Source organism: Oncorhynchus masou, chromosome 27 (genome assembly GCF_036934945.1).
Source record: "Oncorhynchus masou masou isolate Uvic2021 chromosome 27, UVic_Omas_1.1, whole genome shotgun sequence".
NCBI lineage: Eukaryota > Metazoa > Chordata > Actinopteri > Salmoniformes > Salmonidae > Oncorhynchus > Oncorhynchus masou.
In genome coordinates, this window is record NC_088238.1 from 16,839,144 (window position 1) to 16,857,918 (window position 18,775).

Sequence of the window (18,775 nt, forward strand, 5' to 3'; positions counted from 1 at the left end):
GCAGGCCCATTTACCATTGTTTTACGCCTGGATGAGCACTAATTTGGCAGCTGCTGTGACCAACAGGTCAAATAGGGGCGGATGATTTCTACCTCTCGTCAGAGAACCTGAAAAGCAGCTCTGATCCAAGGGAATACATTAGAATAAATTGGTTGCTCCATTTTGTACTGCCTCAGTCATTGTGGATACACACACACACACACTCTTCAGTCATAGGTGACAAATCTTGCCATTCAAGCTAAGGGAGGATAGATCCTGGTGCTGCTCCTAAGAACCAAACCCCCTAGTCCCCTCTGAATGCAAATCAAAACCAAGAGCACAGCGCTTAGTTTTTCTGCATATCACATACAATGAGTCATATCAACGCGCGACAGAGTTGCGGTGCTGTGCTCTGCTTGTTTCAGCTGAAGGTGGGGGAGGAGCAGGTGTGTGTGAGTCTGTGTGAGGCATGGAGGGAGAGAAAGTAGCCAAACCGACACGCGCTAGTTAGATAAACTATGGCAGCAACAAGTTTGTCTATCACACCATCTGGTGAAACGGATGTGTAGGCTACATGCCAGTCCTTTTTACGGGTGCTCACATAACTGTCATAAAACTTTTATTAAAAAATAAATAATGCATTTTTTTCTCATTTAACCTTTAACTAGGCAAGTCAGTTAAGAACAAATTCTTATTTACAATGACGGACTAGGGACAGTGGGTTAACTGCCTTGTTCAGGGGCAGGACAACAGATTTTTACCTCGTCAGCTTGGTGATTCGATCTAGCAACCTTTCAGTTACTGGCCCAACGCTCTAACCACTAGGCTACCTGCCTCCCCAATGGTCTATCTTGTAGGCTATGTAGCAATGTCAGACAATTTTATTTCATTTCAGACAAATCTTTTTCATGATTAAAATAGGCCTATATTCTTCTTACAGATGAATACTCTCCCAGGTAATGGAATAGCATCATCCGGTGGGATATCTGCATAACCGTGCCCATCCCTCGTGTGTGTGTTACCTGCGTGATGCAGGCGCCGGTGAAGGCCACGATGACGGCCACTACGTTAACGGTGAGCTGGAACTGGAGGAACTTGGAGATGCTGTCGTAGACGTTGCGGCCCCACATCACCGCCTTGACGATGCTGCTGAAGTTGTCGTCCGTCAGGATGATGTCAGATGCCTCCTTGGCCACGTCTGTGCCGGCGATACCCTGCAGGTGACACACACACATTAAGTTCTATATTGAAGTTGTGTAGAGCTGTGGTCTAGTGTTAAAGCCCTCCGCTCTGGACACACATATTTCTCTCCCCGGAGACAAGGGTTCAATCCCCACTCCAAACCTTCATACCGTTCCTCATATCCCCGTCTACCCCTGTCAACTCATAACGGTCTCATTAAGTCAAAATGCGTAAGAGAAACAAGAGTTCCATATTCAAGTAGTCGTAGCCCTATACACATGTAATTGCGGTGCAGTACGTTTGTTGTTACTGTTGATATGTGCCGATATGTGGTGGCCATTGGTCATTACAGAGTGTGATGTTATCAATCAGTCAAATTTGTTGAACTTTAGTTCCACATCTTTCTCTCTTTTTTACACATGATTACATTTATTGTGATGCTTTGTAAACATACAGTAAATTACATCCATTAAGTTTACAATGCAAACACCGTTTTTGACTCCCCATATAAAAGTGCAGATTAAAGTTCCATCATGATCGTTATCTGACTCACGGTTATCTGGACAGTATGAGATTCCATACAGTACGGGCAATCATTTACAGCCAACTAGTATCAACATGTTACTCTGTGATAGGACTGGCAGAGAAATGAGTCTCACCATGGCGAAGCCGACATCAGCTTTCTTCAAGGCGGGCCCGTCGTTGGTGCCGTCTCCTGTGACTGCTACCACCTGCCTCTGTTCTAAGACCGTACTGTCAATGATACCTGGGGGAGAGAGAAAATATTACCAAATAACACATTTGAAATGACAGATTTCAGGACACTGTGACTTGTGAAAATGACATTTTTCATTTTCATCCTGAAAGAGCAAAGCGAAGTACCTTTGACTAATGTGTGCTTGTCGGTGGGTGAGGATCGTGCAAGTACTCTGAGTTTTGGCCAGATCTTATCAATGCGCTCTTGTTCAATCTAGAAGGGAAAAATGAGACTAATTAGCCTACAATACCAATTCTTCATCTATCAACCATGTTGTTAGCTCGTTACATTAGTCCATCAGGGCCAACTAACCCTAATAGGTTAATTAACACTGAAATACAATGTCAAACAGGGTCGTGTTCATTAGGGCACGCAATGGAAAAAGGTCTCAAACCTTTTGCAATGGGAAATGAAAATAAGTTTCTTATTTGGTGATAATGAACACGACCTAGTTGATTGTGTTTGTGTAAAGCCACAACAATATATTTAACCCACCTCTCCCTTCTCGTTGCGGATCCGTCGGTTGAACTCCTTGCCTTCCATGCACAGGAACTCGTCTCCGGGCTGCAGGATGCCGCACTTGGTGGCAATGGCACGGGCCGTGTTGATGTTGTCCCCGGTTACCATGCGTACCGTGATCCCGGCACGCTGACATTTCTTGATTGCGTCCGGGACCTGGAGGGGCGGAGAGAGAGAGAGATGTTAATGTGACTGACTGGCTGCGAAATCAGTGTTTCCCGACAGCTGCAGGACTGTCCTAGCTTGCAGAGCTCAACCCTAGGCTCAGCTCAAGTCTTCAGGTCTGGGGCAAGGTCACTGTACGAGCAAACCACTTCTGTTCCATAAGGAACAAGTCATCCTCAATACACCATCTGGTTGCTTGCAATGGGTCTTTAACTTTCAGAGTTGTTGATAGACCATGTGTGAGGCTGACAGAGATGAACCATTAACTAGGACCCAGAGTTGTTCCTAGTCAGTGGCCTCTCTGAATGCCACATATCTATACTGATAAGAACACACTTCGGGGTCAATGGAAATGTCAATAACACAAGAACACTTTGCATACAACTGTGTGCAGAGGCTTGCTTCCTTTTCACTAGCCTCATGCCCTAGAAGCCATGTCGGGTGTGTGGTAGGTAAAGTATATCAGATTATTCCACTGTATCTTTGCTAATGTCAGTCTGCTTGTTTTGTTTGACTGTGGTCCATAAACTGACCTCGGGTCTGACTGGGTCCTCGATGCCCACCACACATACACAGGTCAGGCTGGTGAGGATGTCGTTCTCCTGGTCCCAGTCAGGCTCGCCCTCCGAGACAGGGAAGTCGCGGTAGGCCAGGCAGATGGTGCGCAGGCCCTCTGAGGCCATGGGCTCAATCACCTTCTTCACCATGTCCTCTCTGTCCCGGGGACGAAACACCTTGGTCTCGCCGCTCGCCGTCAGGAGCTTAGAACACCTGGTGGTGGGGGAAGAGCGAGAGAGGGACAGGGCGAGAGAGGGAGCAACGGACGGGTGTGATGGGTTAGACCCAGCGATGTGATAACACACAGCAGGTAGCCTGTTTCTCTGACTTCGTCCCAAACGGCACCCTAATCCCTACATAGTGCATTACATTTGACCAGACCCTATAGGTGGGTAAAAAGGAGGCATGTTTAGAGCCATTTGGGAGGCTTAGCTTCTTAAAAACAGGCCTGGAGAAATGAGTCTATGTTAAGGGGCTTGGTGGGATGCACTTGAACTACTTAGCGCCTAAGCCGAAAACAATTCCTTTGCAAGCCTGCCTGGCCACCTAGAACCCATGTTAAGCTCTTTGAATGAGAGGTGCTTAGTGCTCTACTAATTGTGTGCCATCCACTACAAAACCAAAGGTGTTCCATGTTTGTATGAAGTGATAACCTGTACACTATCAGTATTTAATTTTTTATTTTTTTACCTTTATTTTACTAGGCAAGTGATCCATGTGGAAATTGAACCAACAACCTTGGCATTGCGAGCACAATGCTCTTTTCAACTGAGCCCCACAGAACCATATAATCCATACAGGGACTTAGACGTACACCAATTTACACTTAGTTTACCATTGATATCAATGTCTGACTAGTTAAGATTCACCCCACACCGAATACTGAGAGCAGCTTGATTTAGCTTGAAACCCAAACCTACTTCTTGAGGAGGATCTCAGAGGCTCCCTTGCTGAACATGCGGAAGCTCCCGTCGGCGTTCTTCAGCACGGTGCTCATGGACTTCCTGCAGGAGTTGAAGGTGTAGACCTTGTAGAGCTTCTCCTCAGGGATCTCGTTGCGGATGGCCTGGTAGTCACGCTTCAGGTCATTAGCGAAGCCCAGCAAGGCACATTCGGTTTTGTTGCCCACCTGGCGTGGCAGACCACCTTCCTTCTCCGGAGACTGGTTACAGAGAGAGACACACCAAGTATCACGTAAGGGTCGTGTTCAGTTGGCACAAAACAGAAGAAACCGGTACCAAACGGAGTGCAATGAGGAGGTACCGTCTGTACTTGCCCAACAAGAAAAAAAAGCTGGTCTCCCGCTGGAAAATGTTTTGCTACGGCATGGCCTAATGATTAGGAACCAGGTCATGTTGGAGACTATTAACACATTCAGTCATCTCATACTAGTGATTTGTTACTGACATGACATTTACAAGCAAAACTCCTACCCCACATTTAATCATCAACAACATCTATTCTAAACCCATCAGTGACTGCACATCAATAGCACACACACGCCTGTGCAGTACACCATTTCTCGAGGCAACCTCCCTCACCATAATGTTGGTGGTGTAGGCGCTGTTGACGCTGATGCCCAGGACAAGGATGTCCATGATGGCGGCGGGGATGAGCTGGGGCTCAGGCACGTTGCGGTAGTGCTTGTCGGCCACGTAGGCCTGCACCACCGTCATGCGGTTCATGGTCAGCGTGCCCGTCTTGTCCGAGCAGATGGCCGTAGCGTTGCCCATGGTCTCACAGGCGTCCAGGTGACGCACCAGGTTGTTGTCTTTCATCATTTTCTGTTCGGAAGAAGACAGGGGGAGGGAGAAGGGGAGACATCATGAAAAAGGTCATTGATTTAAATATGAGCTGCAGAAGGTAAATATGAGCTGCTGAAGGGGGTCAAAAGCCTAAAAATAGAAAGGGACGGTTTAACTAAGCTTTTCCATTCAACAGTACTGCAGTGGCATCCTCCTCTCTGCATCAACAGCTGCTGTAGCTTCTACGTCTACAGTGGTGTGAGTGGGCTGGATAATGCCTTAGATACTGGTCTTCCAGGGCTAGGGTCTACTACTGATATTACTAGTCAACCTGTTGGCCCAACAACTCCAGTTAGAAGGATCATGACACAGCCAACTGACTTTAATGTATCATGGAAGGCTAGCCTCTTAAAGCTACAGTCTTAGCTAAGTGAAGGGCTAACTGACTTAGGGCTAACCTACTATGTAAGCGAATGAAGCTCGAGTTAACAGGTAAAGCTCGTTGGCAGTGTGGGTCTGTTCACACTGCTCGCGGTATAAAGCTACACCAGGAAGTTAACTGATGAATTGTAACCTTGGACAGCCACAATGGCTGGGCGATATGGCCTAAAAAAATGTATGTTTTCAAACTTATGGGTGAGGCATGATATACACTATATATAAAGGTATGTTGATACCCCTTCAAATTTGTGTATTCTGCTATTTCAGCCACAAATGTTGCTGACAGGTGTATAAAATTGAGCACACAGCCATGGCCTTACTGAAGAGCTCATTGACTTTCAACGTGGCACCGTCATAGGATGCCACCTTTCAGTTCATCAAATTTCTGCCTTGCTAGTGCTGCCCCGGTCAACTGTAAGTGCTGTTATTGTGAAGTGGAAACGTCTAGGAGAAACAACGGCTCAGCCACGAAGTGGTAGGCCACATATGCTCACAGAACGGGAGCGCCGAGTGCTGAAGCGCGTAAAAAGCATCTGTCCTCGGTTGCAACACTCACTACCAAGTTCCAAACTACCTCGAAGCAACGTCAGCACAAGAACGGTTAGTCGGGAGCTTCATGAAATGGGTTTCCATGGCCGAGCAGCCGAAAACACATGCCTAAGATCACCATGCACAATGCCAAGCGTCGGCTGGAGTGGTGTAAAGCTTGCCGCCATTGGACTCCGGAGCAGTGTAAATGCATCCTCTGGAGTGATGAATCACGCAAAGCGGGGTCCATACAGAAATGGTTTGCTGAGATCGGTGTGGAAGAACTTAACTGGCCTGCACAAAACCCTGATCGAACACATTTGGGATGAATTGGAATGCCAACTGGGAGAGAGGCCTAATCACCCAACATCAGTGCCAGACCTCACTAACGCTTGTGGCTGAACGGAAGCAAGTCTCTGCAGCAATGTTCCAAAATCTAGTGGAATGCCTTCCCAGAAGAGTGTAGGCTGTTATAGCAGCAAATGGGCAACCAACTCCATATGAATGCCCATGATTTTGGAATGAGATGTTTGATGGAAGAAACATTTTTTTTCTCTAAATAAGCTTAGTCTTCAATACACTGCATTTCAAACAGTCAGGAATAATCAAATGATACCTAAGCTAAATATAAGCCTTCCACAACCATAACACCCACTAATTATTTAATACAAATAGTTTAACTTGCTTTTTTGCAATAATCACTGATCTGGCTTTCAAGTCTATGAAAATGCCATTTTTGTAACAAATGTAACCAGAAGGATAGGGTTGCAAGATCGAATCCCTGAGCTGACATGGTACAAATCTGTCGTTCTGCCCCTGAACAAGTCCGTCATTGTAAATAAGAATATGTTCTTTAACTGTCTTGCCTAGTTAAATGATATAAATAAATAAAAGAGCCATGCATAATGCACATCCACTAATAATGACTAACTTCTTACAACAGGCATTATAGAAACCCAACATAGGTCTCATAAACAACCTCTCAGGCACAAGCCTACGTGCTAGTGAGTAGCCAGCTAATCTTTAGATTTACTCCGTATATTCACAGCCCTAACAGACACTCCATATTCAGACAACTACAACCAATAAAATGGCTTATTGTCTGGTATAGTGCTTTTGCCACAGACCCTGAGGCGGAAGGGGAACCTACTTTGACGGAGTAGGCCAGGGAGATGGTGACGGCCAGGGGAAGACCCTCGGGGACGGCCACCACCAGCACGGTGACGCCGATGATGAAGAACTTGACAAAGAACTGGATGTAGATGGGTGTGCAGTCCTTGTGCCAGGGCAGGCCCTGCACCCAGAAGGTGTCCACCACAAACAGCACCACCAGGATGATGACTGTGATGGCAGACATCACCAGGCCTAGAGAGAACACAGTAGTGAGACTCATCACTCTACATCCACAATATAAATCAACAGGAGTGTAATCATTATGCCCATTCTGTTGCCAAAACGTTTACTGTCAACGGAAAATGTTTTGCAACCAAAACTAAAGTTTCTATTGGACAAATTAAGGTACGTCCCTCCAAGTTCTTCTGTTTGTTTCCGTTTGGTTCTTAAACAGTTTCCGATGCAAGAGGTAATGAATACACCCCAGGTCTTCCTACTAGACTACAAAGTACTGACCAGAACCTCAGAGAGCGCAACCGCAAGAGAGAGACAGCGAGACAGCGAGAGCGAGACAGCGAGACAGCGAGACAGAGAGAGCGAGACAGAGAGAGCGAGACAGAGACAGCGAGACAGAGACAGCGAGACAGAGAGAGCGAGACAGAGACAGCGAGACAGAGACAGCGAGACAGAGACAGCGCGACAGAGAGAGAGACAGACAAAAGAGAAGTTCACTGACCGGCTTTGCCAATTTGTACTGCTAATTTGGTTAGCTTCCCCTGGAGAACGGACTTTTCCTTCTTCTCCTTCAAGTTGGATTTCCTCTTCTCATCGATGTCAACTTCGTCGCTGTTGAGCGGCTGCATCTCCATGGCGGCTCCGTCCGCGGCTTTAGCTGAGGGACAGAGAAGACAGGGGACGTTGACTTATAGGTTGGACTGATTCAGAATGGAGGTACTCCTACTACAGTTTCAATTACCAGCCCTCAAGTGTGAGAACGCCTCTACTTTTCATGTTTTAGTTCTAATCAACTGGACTGTTTTGCCAACCAATTAGCTGTTGAATGAACTAGCAGTTAGGAAGGAAAACCAGCACTAGGAGCCTTGCCTTTCTGCCTACCTGGCTCATGTTCAGCAGGCAACAAGCGCAAACTAAGATTTTGAAACAGGATTTACAGGTACAACTTACAATCAAATGGCCCATTGTAATTTTTCAATTTCAAAATATTTCTTGCTTCATGCCTACTGACCATAACCTGATTACTGTTCATTCTTGTATGTTCATTTAAAAAAGCAAGTCACTGCACAACTGTTAAAGCAAACAAACTTTGGACATAGAGGTTGAGGGGGGCGGGGTTGAGATAAGCAAGTTGGAAAATCAATGACAAGTAGTTCCATCTCTCCAGTCCTTTAGTGTGATTCAATCAGGAGTCATTTTCAAAGAGACCTAATAACAGGGTGCCATATTTTTTGCAAACCTTTTCTTTAGGCTTTGGCTTTGATTCACATAGGAGTACTTTTGGAAGGGAACTTGGGGTAAAAGTCATCGCAAATTTTGAGTCCGCTCCAAAATGTAATTTGGTAGGAATCTAATTACCATATTTCCACTCAGAGAGCAGCAGCCCTGGGATCTGTGGAATCCGCTGGGACAGTGGCCAGACAGACACCATTTCAATTCCTCTAAAGCCCCCTTCCCTCCCGGGTTTGAAAACGTCAGCAGACACCTTGACTCATCAGACCAAGTAACATAGAAGACGCTGAGCCCCTGGTCTGACGGTGGACAGGCGGGCTAGGCAGGTCAGCACGGCTGATCTCTTACCCAACTCTCCAAATGATAAAATCATTACCTCTAGCCCTGCCAAGGCGAGCACTGCAGGGGAGGATACCTGTGTCGGCTTTACCACTGTCTCTCTCCCAGCCCTGGACTGACTGAACAGTCATTATATACCATCTGTCTCTCTCTCTCTCCCAGCCCTGGACTGACTGAACAGTCATTATATACCATCTGTCTCTCTCTCTCTCTCCCAGCCCTGGACTGACTGAACAGTCATTATATACCATCTGTCTCTCTCTCTCCCAGCCCTGGACTGACTGAACAGTCATTATATACCATCTGTCTCTCTCTCTCCCAGCCCTGGACTGACTGAACAGTCATTATATACCATCTGCCCTCTGACTGAACAGTCATTATATACTCCCAGCCCTGGACTGACTGAACAGTCATTATATACCATCTGTCTCTCTCTGGACTCCAGTCAGCCCTGGACTGACTGAACAGTCATTATACTACCAGTCATTATATACCATCTGTCTCTCTCTCCCAGCCCTGGACTGACTGAACAGTCATTATATACCATCTGTCTGTCTCTCTCCCAGCCCTGGACTGACTGAACAGTCATTATATACCATCTGTCTCTCTCTCTCCCAGCCCTGGACTGACTGAACAGTCATTATATACCATCTGTCTCTCTCTCCAGCCCTGGACTGACTGAACAGTCATTATATACCATCTGTCTCTCTCCCAGCCCTGGACTGACTGAACAGTCATTATATACCATCTGTCTCTCTCTCTCCCAGCCCTGGACTGACTGACCAGTCATTATATACCATCTGTCTCTCTCTCTCCCAGCCCTGGACTGACTGAACAGTCATTATATACCATCTGTCTCTCTCCCAGCCCTGGACTGACTGACCAGTCATTATATACTGTCTGTCTCTCTCCCAGCCCTGGACTGACTGAATAGTCATTACATATCACCAATCGATTCTATCCCCAGGCTCCTCCCTTGCTGATGCCAGGAGCCACACAGCCAGCATCTGCAGGATGAGTGCCACAATATTCCCAGGTGGTGTGTTCTGCATTTACACAGCCTGTAATCCCAGACTGAAGGATTATTCTGCTCACTCCTGGCAAAGAGAGAATCTGTGCACAAAGGAGCAGCGCCAGGACCTCAATGAACAGGCTCCGCTAGCTAACAGCACAGCTGCCGTTTTGTAGACACTGGCTGACTCAATGGACTTTAGAGAGCTGGGTCTCACGGTCGTACAATAGCATGACGCTGAACAGCTGACAAGGTCTATGAGTACTATAGAATGAAGGGTTCAGATTGGACAGCTACGTCCTCAATCAATAAGAGAGAGAAACAGGGAGCGAGAAGGCCAAAAAGAAGATGCTCTTCCCCAAGATTACAACCCTGTAACAATCTCCTCGCTAAATCGCCATAGCTGAATTCAACAGCACCTGCCGCTAAATTCTTGGCGAGGCAAGGGAGAGAGGGCGAGAGAGAGAAGGTAACATGTTGGCCCAGACTAGACAATGAATGGACCAGTCACGGGCACGCACACTCTGACCCACAAGGCCACAGAGTAGCATGGGGAAACAACCTGACCCGATACAGATTAAGCTACTTCTACTGACACCAGGCTAAGCCACAGATCAAGGTTTAACTAAAATCCAATACTGTTAAATGGGCTGAGGAGAAGGCAATAATGTAGAGCAAAACAGATCAAGGTACTGTAGCAGCGTAAAACCAAGTCAAAAGGAAATGAAAACGCACTCCGGCCTGTTACACTCACCTTTCTTGCGGTTTTCGGCTGCTCCATCTTGCTCTGTGGATGGAAAGTAAAATCCAGAGGAATAGAGTCAGTCACTTATTGGGGAGCAACTTGCAAACGGTTGCAATTCTGACCAATTTAATATACTTCCAATTATGTAAATCTCCCATTTTGATTTGATACCGTGAGAGATGCCAATAATTTTTATGAGAAGCCAAACAGATGAATGCTGGGATTGCATTATGACACGCACATTCTAAATCAGCTCCTCCAGCTAATAGGCCATTCTTACACCTTCGCCTCATACCAAACAAGTCCACACACACAATAGAACTACAGCCAGCCACTTTCATCATACACAAACACACCAAAAGCCTGAAAATTGATCCACATCCTACTAAAGTATATTAACTTGTTTCAAAATCCTGAAACGTATGCACACATACACAACAGTATGTGGAAACCCCTTCAAATAAATGGATTTGGATATTTCAGCCACACCCGCTGCTGGCAGGTGTATAAAATCCAGCACACCGCCATTCAATCTCCATACATAGACAAACATTGGCAGTCGAATGGCCGTACTGAAGAGCTCAGTGACTTTCAACGTGGCACCGCCATAGGATGCCACCTTTCCAACAAGTCAGTTCAAATTTCTACCCTGCTCGAGCTGCCCCAGTCAACTAAGTGCTGTTATTGTGAAGTGGAAACGTCTAGGAGCAACGAAGGCTAGGCCACACAAGCTCACAGAATGGGACCGCTGAGTGCTGAAGCGAGTAAAAATCATCTGTCCTCGGTTGCAACTCGCACTACCAAGTTCCAAACTGCCTCTGAAAGCAACGTCAACACAATAACTGGTTTCCATGGCCGTGCAGCCTCACAAAAGCCTAAGTTCACCAAGCGTACTGCCAAGCTGGGCTGGAGTGGTGTAAAGCTTTCACTGCCATTGGACTCCGGAGCAGTGGAAACACATTCTCTGGAGTGACGAGTCACACGGCATCATCTGGTAGTCCGACAGATTCATCTGGGGTTGGTGGATTCTAGAAGAACACTACCTGCTCCAATGCATCGTACCAACTGTAAAGTTTGGTGGAGGAGGAATAATGGTCTGGGGATGTTTTTCATAGTTTGGGCTAGGTCCCTTAGTGCCTGTGAAGGAAACTCTTAACGCTACAGCATACAATGACAATCTAGACGATTCTGTTTCCAACTTTGTAGCAACAGTTTGGGGAAGGCACTTTCCTGCTTCAGCAGGACAATGCCCCCATGCACAAAGCGAGGTCCATACAGAAATGGTTTGTCGAGATCTGCATTGAAGAACAAGACTGGCTTGCACAGATCCCTGACCTCAACCCCCATCAAACACCTTTTGATTCCACCATCTAATGGAATGCCTTCCCAGAAGAGTGGAGCCTGTTATGGCAGCAAAGTGGGGGACCAACTCCATATTAATGCCCATGATTTTGGAATGAGATGTTCGACCAGCAGGTGCCCACATACTTTTGGTCATGTAGTGTATACACACACACGGCCTTGATTGAATAGAACTACAATTGCTGAGCAAAGAATGACAGAAGGCACTTGGCTATATGTAGAACAAACACTAACAGCATATATCCCATCGTGAGCTGAAAGCACTCAATACAAGGCTGTCGACTGCACAGGCACAGCAGCATTGAACACGGCAACAAGTGCTAAAGTAAAGCCTTGCCAACTATTCCCATTGAAGCAGCAGCTCTCCCAAAATAAGTCCCACCACAGCTGAGACCTGACCTGTGCTCAGCTTAGCTCTAGTTCAAACCTCTCTCCTCTGTCAGCTCAGTGCCGTCTGCTCTGCTGTGTGAGTAAGTGATTAGTGGTGCTGCCGTGTACAGCCCAGACAGAGGCCACTGATTCTCTACCTGTCTGACTCTGCTTTCTCACACTTCTCTGCACATCAACTGCATCTATAGAAATTCAACAAAAAAGACTGTTGAGAGGAAAACGTTGATCTCTGTGACGGGCAAAGGCATAATAAAATGATAAAAAAGCAAGGGTAGAGAAAACTGAATCATGAATGTATTCCGCCGCGCTCTGAAATGTCAACGTACTTTTCTTCTCTTTCTTCTCCTTCTTCTCCTTCTTCTTAGCCTCCTTCTCCTCCTCATCATCGTCGTCTTCCTCCGAGGCGCCCAGTAAAGCGAAGATTATTCCAGTTTGAGAGTTCTCACCCACGGCTGTGACCAGCATTTTGCCGGAACCCTCCATGACGTGAGTGCCTGCAGAGGGTAAACAGGGGGGGGTGAGGTAGTGCCACCATAGACATACAACTGATGCTTACACTGTATAAGGCCTCTGCTAGGGCTTTTCCTTACTTTTACTTAACTAAAGCCATGCAGACTAGGACTATGCTAACATTTTCCATTACAGTACAATTCTATGGAGAGAGAGGAATATGGATGTTTGCAGTCCTAGATGCTGATTCCTGTGGTAGTGAGTAAACCTGGGGGATACAGATAAGCATGATGTTTGAACCTGCCTGCAGATAGAGAGGAGAGGTAGGGCCAAAAAGGCAGGCGCCTAGCTAATGCTACAGTGTAAATGCTAGGTGTTCCCCTGACTATTACTCAGCTAATGCTACAGGCACCAACATTCCCCCTTACAATTACATGGATAGTGCAGTGTGCCCTGCCTCGCTCTGTTGCTCCCGGCATTATGTATCTGCTATAAATTGCTACTGATAGTAAGGAATATTTTGGATGTTTCCAGTCCTGGGTCTGGATTCGGGAGCCTGTAGTCATTGAGTAAATCTGAGCGGAAAAACTGTAGACCTATATTTACAGCTAAATATGGAGAGCATACAAAACGTAATAAAGTGTATCACGTTTTGGAATGACATTTCAAAAGCAGAGTCGAGCCTCAAATACTGGTCTTGGATGATAGCACACAAACACATTCACACACTCCCAGCCTTTAATCAAAAGCCAATTGTGAGCCTCAGTGAATTAATGGAAACATGAATCCCACAACACAACAGTAGCTTTCTCCAGAGTTTAACGCCCACAACTGATACAGAGAGAGAAGTGCATTAAGAGCTCCCCATGCCTGTGTTAATTAATTAGGCAGGGGCTGGTCTGAACTAGGTGGGATGATGATACAGACTACAGGCTCTCTTGGAGATGAGACCAAAGGGGGCTGGGAGAGTCAAACAAGCACTTTTAAAATCCCCTCCTTGGGGATCTGACCATAAAAAGCCCTTTTATTAAAGGATCAACGTGCCTTCATAAAATGGGATTAGGGACAAGATGAGCAATACCCTCGGACGGCAAAATAAAACAGGGTTTAGAGGTAGGTAGGTAGAGATATATATTTCACAGTGCTCAAGTAGTCCTGGACCTACACCATCAAGTCCAATCAGGGATCCACAATCAGGAGTTCAGAAATATGCATTTTCAAACAGACCATCAACAAAATATGGGTTTTAAACTATTTCACCTGCATTTTATATTGAAAGTCGGTGTTGCTTTGTTTCAATAGTCAGAAAATACATTAGTGCAACACATTCGGCAGAAAAAAAATAAATAAATAAAAAAATAAATAAATAAAAAATCGCTTCATTTTCATCAGATGATAACAGAAGTGCAACGCTATTTGACTAGCACCCACATAAGTAAATGAGTTGACAATTATGATATTTTTTTTTTGTTGCAAAAATAATACATGGCCATCATATTTCTAATATTTATCATAAAATGTAGCCAGCTACATTTCCTAATGTTTTTCTTGAAGTTAATATAGCATTTTACCTGAGAAATGTAGGCCAGACCAAGAAAAGTAGCTACACATCAGTCAGAGCACTGTCAGAGCACAGAGCACTGCTGATTGACATTGGTGAATTCATTCTCATTAAAGTGGAGAAGTGCAACTGAAGCACACCAGTCTGATGCAGAGCAGAGATGACAATAAGCAGCATTTCAAATCTGCCTTTACAAAACACAGAAAGATATTTCTTATGAGTTTCATCTTTATGGAAAACGCAGAATTCCCTGACAGTACTTCTGGACTCAATCTCAGAATATTGCTGGATACTGCCTGCATACCCCATTCCATGACACAGTCAGAACATCTATCAAGGGCCTGGCCTTCTATTCCAATTGCAAAAATGGTTTATTCCACTATTAGGGGTGGGGTACCTGGCCTTCTATTCCAGTTGCAAAAATGCTTTATTCCACTTACCGGTGGTGGGGTCAAATCTAGGCCGGGAAACTGATCTACAACCACCATGAGTTTCATAGTATAAGAAAACAAGCCAAGGCAGAAGAACAAGAATAGAACAGCTACCTGACAACAGCATGGGGTCCCTTTCCAGCGTTTTCTTGACGTGGTCCGACTCCCCTGTGAGGGAGCTCTCATCGATTTTGAGGTCATTTCCTTGAATAAGAATACCATCCGAGGGCAGGAGATCACCTGGGAGACAGAAACAGAAAAAAATATTCCTTAATGAATTCACAAGACGTGTGGCTGAAAACAAAATACATTACACACTCTGGTAAATTCATCCTCGCCAATAACATAACTGGGCCCTCAATGTCTTCCTATTTCCTATGTAGTGGACTACTTATTATTTTTTCTCCCCAATTTCGATCTTGTCTCATCGCTGCAACTCCCCAACAGGCTCGGGAGGCAAAGATCGAGTTGTACGTCCTCCAAAACATGACCCGTCAAACCACGCTTCTTAACACCCGCCCACTTAACCTGGGATCGAACCCGGGTCTCTAGTGACGCCCCGGGTGGCCATAGTGGACTACTTTTGACCAGGGCCCATGGGGCTCGGGTCAAAAGTAGTGCACTTCTATAGGGAATAGGGTGCCATTTGGGACGCAGAAGAGGTCCCTCTTACCGTATTTTATTTGTGCAACGTCGCCGACCACAATCTCAGCCACGGGGATTTGGATGACTTGGCCGCCACGGACAACGGCAAACTTCTGCTCTTGTTCGATGCGGCTCTGCAAGCCGCGGAATTGCTTCTCTTTGCTCCAGTCGTTGAACGCTGTCACCAGCACCACGCAGACTACCGACAGCAGGATGGCGGCGCCTTCGATCCAGCCCGCCTCTGCCTCACCATCATCCTCCACCCCTCCAGCTGCGCTCCCACAGTCTGCATAAGAATCAAAGCACACAGTTACTGGGATACACTGCCAGGTGTCTAACAGACTAAATCTGAACACATATCATTAAATGCTGGTAATTAAATAGTAAACGGGTGACAACCAGGCCCAGACGGCATTGCCGTCCACAGATTTTATTTTAAATAAACTATCCCTCTGCAGTGAATTTAAGTCAAAATACAAATGTACACAGTGCAGTACAATGGACACCTGCAGTGCCTTCAGAAAGTATTCACACCCCTTGACTTGATCCACATTCGGTTGTGTTGGAGCCTGAATTTAATTGTGTCACTGGCCTAAACACAATACTCCATAACATCGAAGTGGAAATATGATTTTAGAATTAATTCAAAATGAAAATCTGAATTGTCTTGAGTCAATAAGTATTCAACCCCTTGTTATGGAAAGACTAAATAAGTTCAGGAGTAAAGATTTGCTTAATAAGTCACATAAAAAGTTGCATGGACTCACTGTGTGCAATAGTGTTAAATATGATATTTGAATTACTACCTCTTCTCTGTACCCCACACATACAGATAATTGTAAGATCCCTCAGGCAAGAAGTGAATTTCAAACACAGATTCAACCACAAAGACCAGGGAGGTTTTCCAATGCCTCGCAAAGAAGGAGACCTATTGGTAGATGGGTACAAATAAAATAAAAAGCAGACATTGAATATCACTTTGAGCATGGTGAAGTTATTACACTTTGGATGGTGTATCAATACACACAGTCACTACAAAGATACAGGCGTCCTTCATAACTCAGTTTCCGGAGAGGAAGGAAATCGCTCAGGATTTTCACCATGAGGCCAATGGTGAGTTCATTTTTATTTAACTAGGCAAGAACAAATTCTTATTTACAAGGATGGCCTACCCCGGCCAAACCTGGACAATGCTGGGCCAATTGTGCTCCACCCTATGGGACTCCCAATCACGGCCGGATGTGATGCAGCCTAGATTCAAGCCAGGGACTGCAGTGACGCCTCTTGCACTGATGCAGTGCCTTAGACCGCTGCACCACTCGGGAGCCCAAAGTCTCGGGAGACTTAAACCAGTTACAGAGTTTAATGGCTGTGATAGAAGAAAACTGAGGTTTGGTCAACATTGTAGTTACTCCACAATACTAACCTAAATGACAGAGTGAAAAGAAGGAAGCTTGTACAGAATAAAATAGTCCAAAACATGCATCCTGTTTGCAATAAGGCACTATAGTAAAACTGCAAAAAATGTGGCAAAGAAATTAACTTCATGTCCTGAATACAAATTTTTGTTCAGATCGTTAACAAATAAATAAATAATTAAATCCATTTTAATCCCACCTTGTAACAAAATGTGGAAAAAGTCAAGGGTGTGAATACTTTCTGAAGTCACTGTAGGTGGTTTACAAACTATCACGGTGATCCAAAGTGCTCCGATTTAAAAAGAAAACATCTGAGCCAGCACAGGATGGTCAGACAACCACTACTGCCTAGGCATCAAGTACAAGACGTAAATAGAGGTGTTGCTTACGTTCTCTTTCGGCATCTGGAGGTCTATAGAAAGAAAGGCCTAATGAAACTATGGCTGCCACTTCCAGGATAATCAGTGTTACATCTTGCAATGCTTCCCAAACTAATTGAAGAAATGTTTTGGGCTTTTTCGGAGGTATTAAGTTCTGCCCGAACACTTCTTTTCTTTTGTCGATGTCTGCGGGCTGCCCACTTAAACCTGGGGGAAAGAGAGCGACAGATGGAATTAATTTAATCTAAGACAGTACATTTGTGTTTCTACATTTTCTTAGTTTACCATTGAGATATATATTTGACAACCATTACCATACCCACAGACAACAAGTCTGGGGGAAAATAATGGCAATATCCAATGTCCCATTAACCTCATCAACAACCATGCATGTAGGAATTTGGTGAATGAATTAAATGAAAATGGCCAGGATCAGAAAGACTGAATAGATTCAGTGAATACCAACCCAAATGGTCAGAGAGCCGTATTCTGTGGCAGGGCTCTTGAAGCAACAATGCCACCCAGCAACAATACACGTTCTACTTCTGAAAAATAACAAGTCAACCAACGCCTCGGTCTCAGATTTTTTAAGGGTAGAATTCCAGGATATAAAAATAAAAATCGAGGAGTCATGATATTAAGATAAATCACACAAGTGACTTTCCCCTGTCAATGATAACTGGAGATGCAGTGATCATTTTGACATTCAGACAGTCACAGCAAGGCCCGATCATTGTCTCACTTTCAACGTGACAAGGCCCGACTGCTCTGCAGACCCATTCATTTGTGTGCAGAGAGCATTCCGCTTGCTGTACCACTCACTCAAATGGCTGCTCTCCACAGTCAAAGGAGGGCGGTCAGATTCAAAATACCTTTATACATTTGATGTGGCTTTTTCGACCTCTATTTAAGCACACTGAACTGTGGAGGCAGATAGCGAGAAAGACAGAGAGAAGAGAGACTAATCAAAAGTGATCTGGGAGATAAACTGGGAGGTTTTAAGCAGGCTCTAAGAGCGCAACAGAGAGACTAGAGAGAGGTAGCTAGAGACAGACAGACATGGACTAATGAAGAGTGGGAGACTAGACTGGGAGGCTGTAGGGAGTCAGTCGGGAGGATGAGGCTCCCAGTCTAATGAATAGAGACTGAACAGCAGCAAAAGGGTCAGCAAGTGCTCAGTCTGCAGGCAAGCACTGAGCAATGACATCACGTGTAGCAGTGGGTAACTCGTCAGCATTGCAGAGCAGCATTGGGGTGGAGGAGAGGAGTGAAGGATAGAATGGAGGAGAAGGTGCATGCACACCTGCTGAGATACGATTCTCTGCCAAAAGAAGCTGTCAGAATCTACTTTTGAACATGCTACTGCAACATCCAGTGTAATGTTTGAAGCACTGGAGACGGGGCAATTTGGCCATGTCAAGACCACTCTATTCACAGTATTACATCAAACCCCTGGTGGAAAGCATGCTGGAATTCACCCCACAGAACAACAAGGAGTGAGCAATAGAGTAGAATATTGCGCTGCTGCTCAAAGCCTACTTACAGCAATTAGCCTATAATGTAAACCCCATGATATTAGTCATTTGAC

The 18,775-nt window shown here is 45.4% G+C and overlaps 1 protein-coding gene across 7 annotated transcripts in view; it reads right to left on the reverse strand.

The window, feature by feature from the left end:
* atp2b1a (ATPase plasma membrane Ca2+ transporting 1a) overlaps positions 1-18,775 on the reverse strand; it is a 57,080-nt gene that overhangs the window by 11,745 nt on the left and 26,560 nt on the right. For 5 of the 7 annotated variants that reach the window (XM_064939355.1, XM_064939358.1, XM_064939354.1 and 2 more), the window contains exons 3-17: positions 17,197-17,394; positions 15,418-15,675; positions 14,859-14,984; positions 12,629-12,796; positions 12,440-12,484; positions 10,560-10,592; positions 7,724-7,879; positions 7,025-7,239; positions 4,702-4,944; positions 4,081-4,322; positions 3,136-3,373; positions 2,414-2,593; positions 2,044-2,131; positions 1,821-1,927; positions 1,002-1,193 (exon numbers count right to left, since the gene is read on the reverse strand). In XM_064939355.1, coding sequence (XP_064795427.1) covers positions 1,002-1,193; positions 1,821-1,927; positions 2,044-2,131; positions 2,414-2,593; positions 3,136-3,373; positions 4,081-4,322; positions 4,702-4,944; positions 7,025-7,239; positions 7,724-7,879; positions 10,560-10,592; positions 12,440-12,484; positions 12,629-12,796; positions 14,859-14,984; positions 15,418-15,675; positions 17,197-17,394 — 2,489 coding nt within the window. The remainder of the gene's footprint in view (positions 1-1,001; positions 1,194-1,820; positions 1,928-2,043; positions 2,132-2,413; positions 2,594-3,135; positions 3,374-4,080; positions 4,323-4,701; positions 4,945-7,024; positions 7,240-7,723; positions 7,880-10,559; positions 10,593-12,439; positions 12,485-12,628; positions 12,797-14,858; positions 14,985-15,417; positions 15,676-17,196; positions 17,395-18,775) is intronic. The other 2 variants (XM_064939360.1, XM_064939357.1) reach the window with 1 other exon arrangement.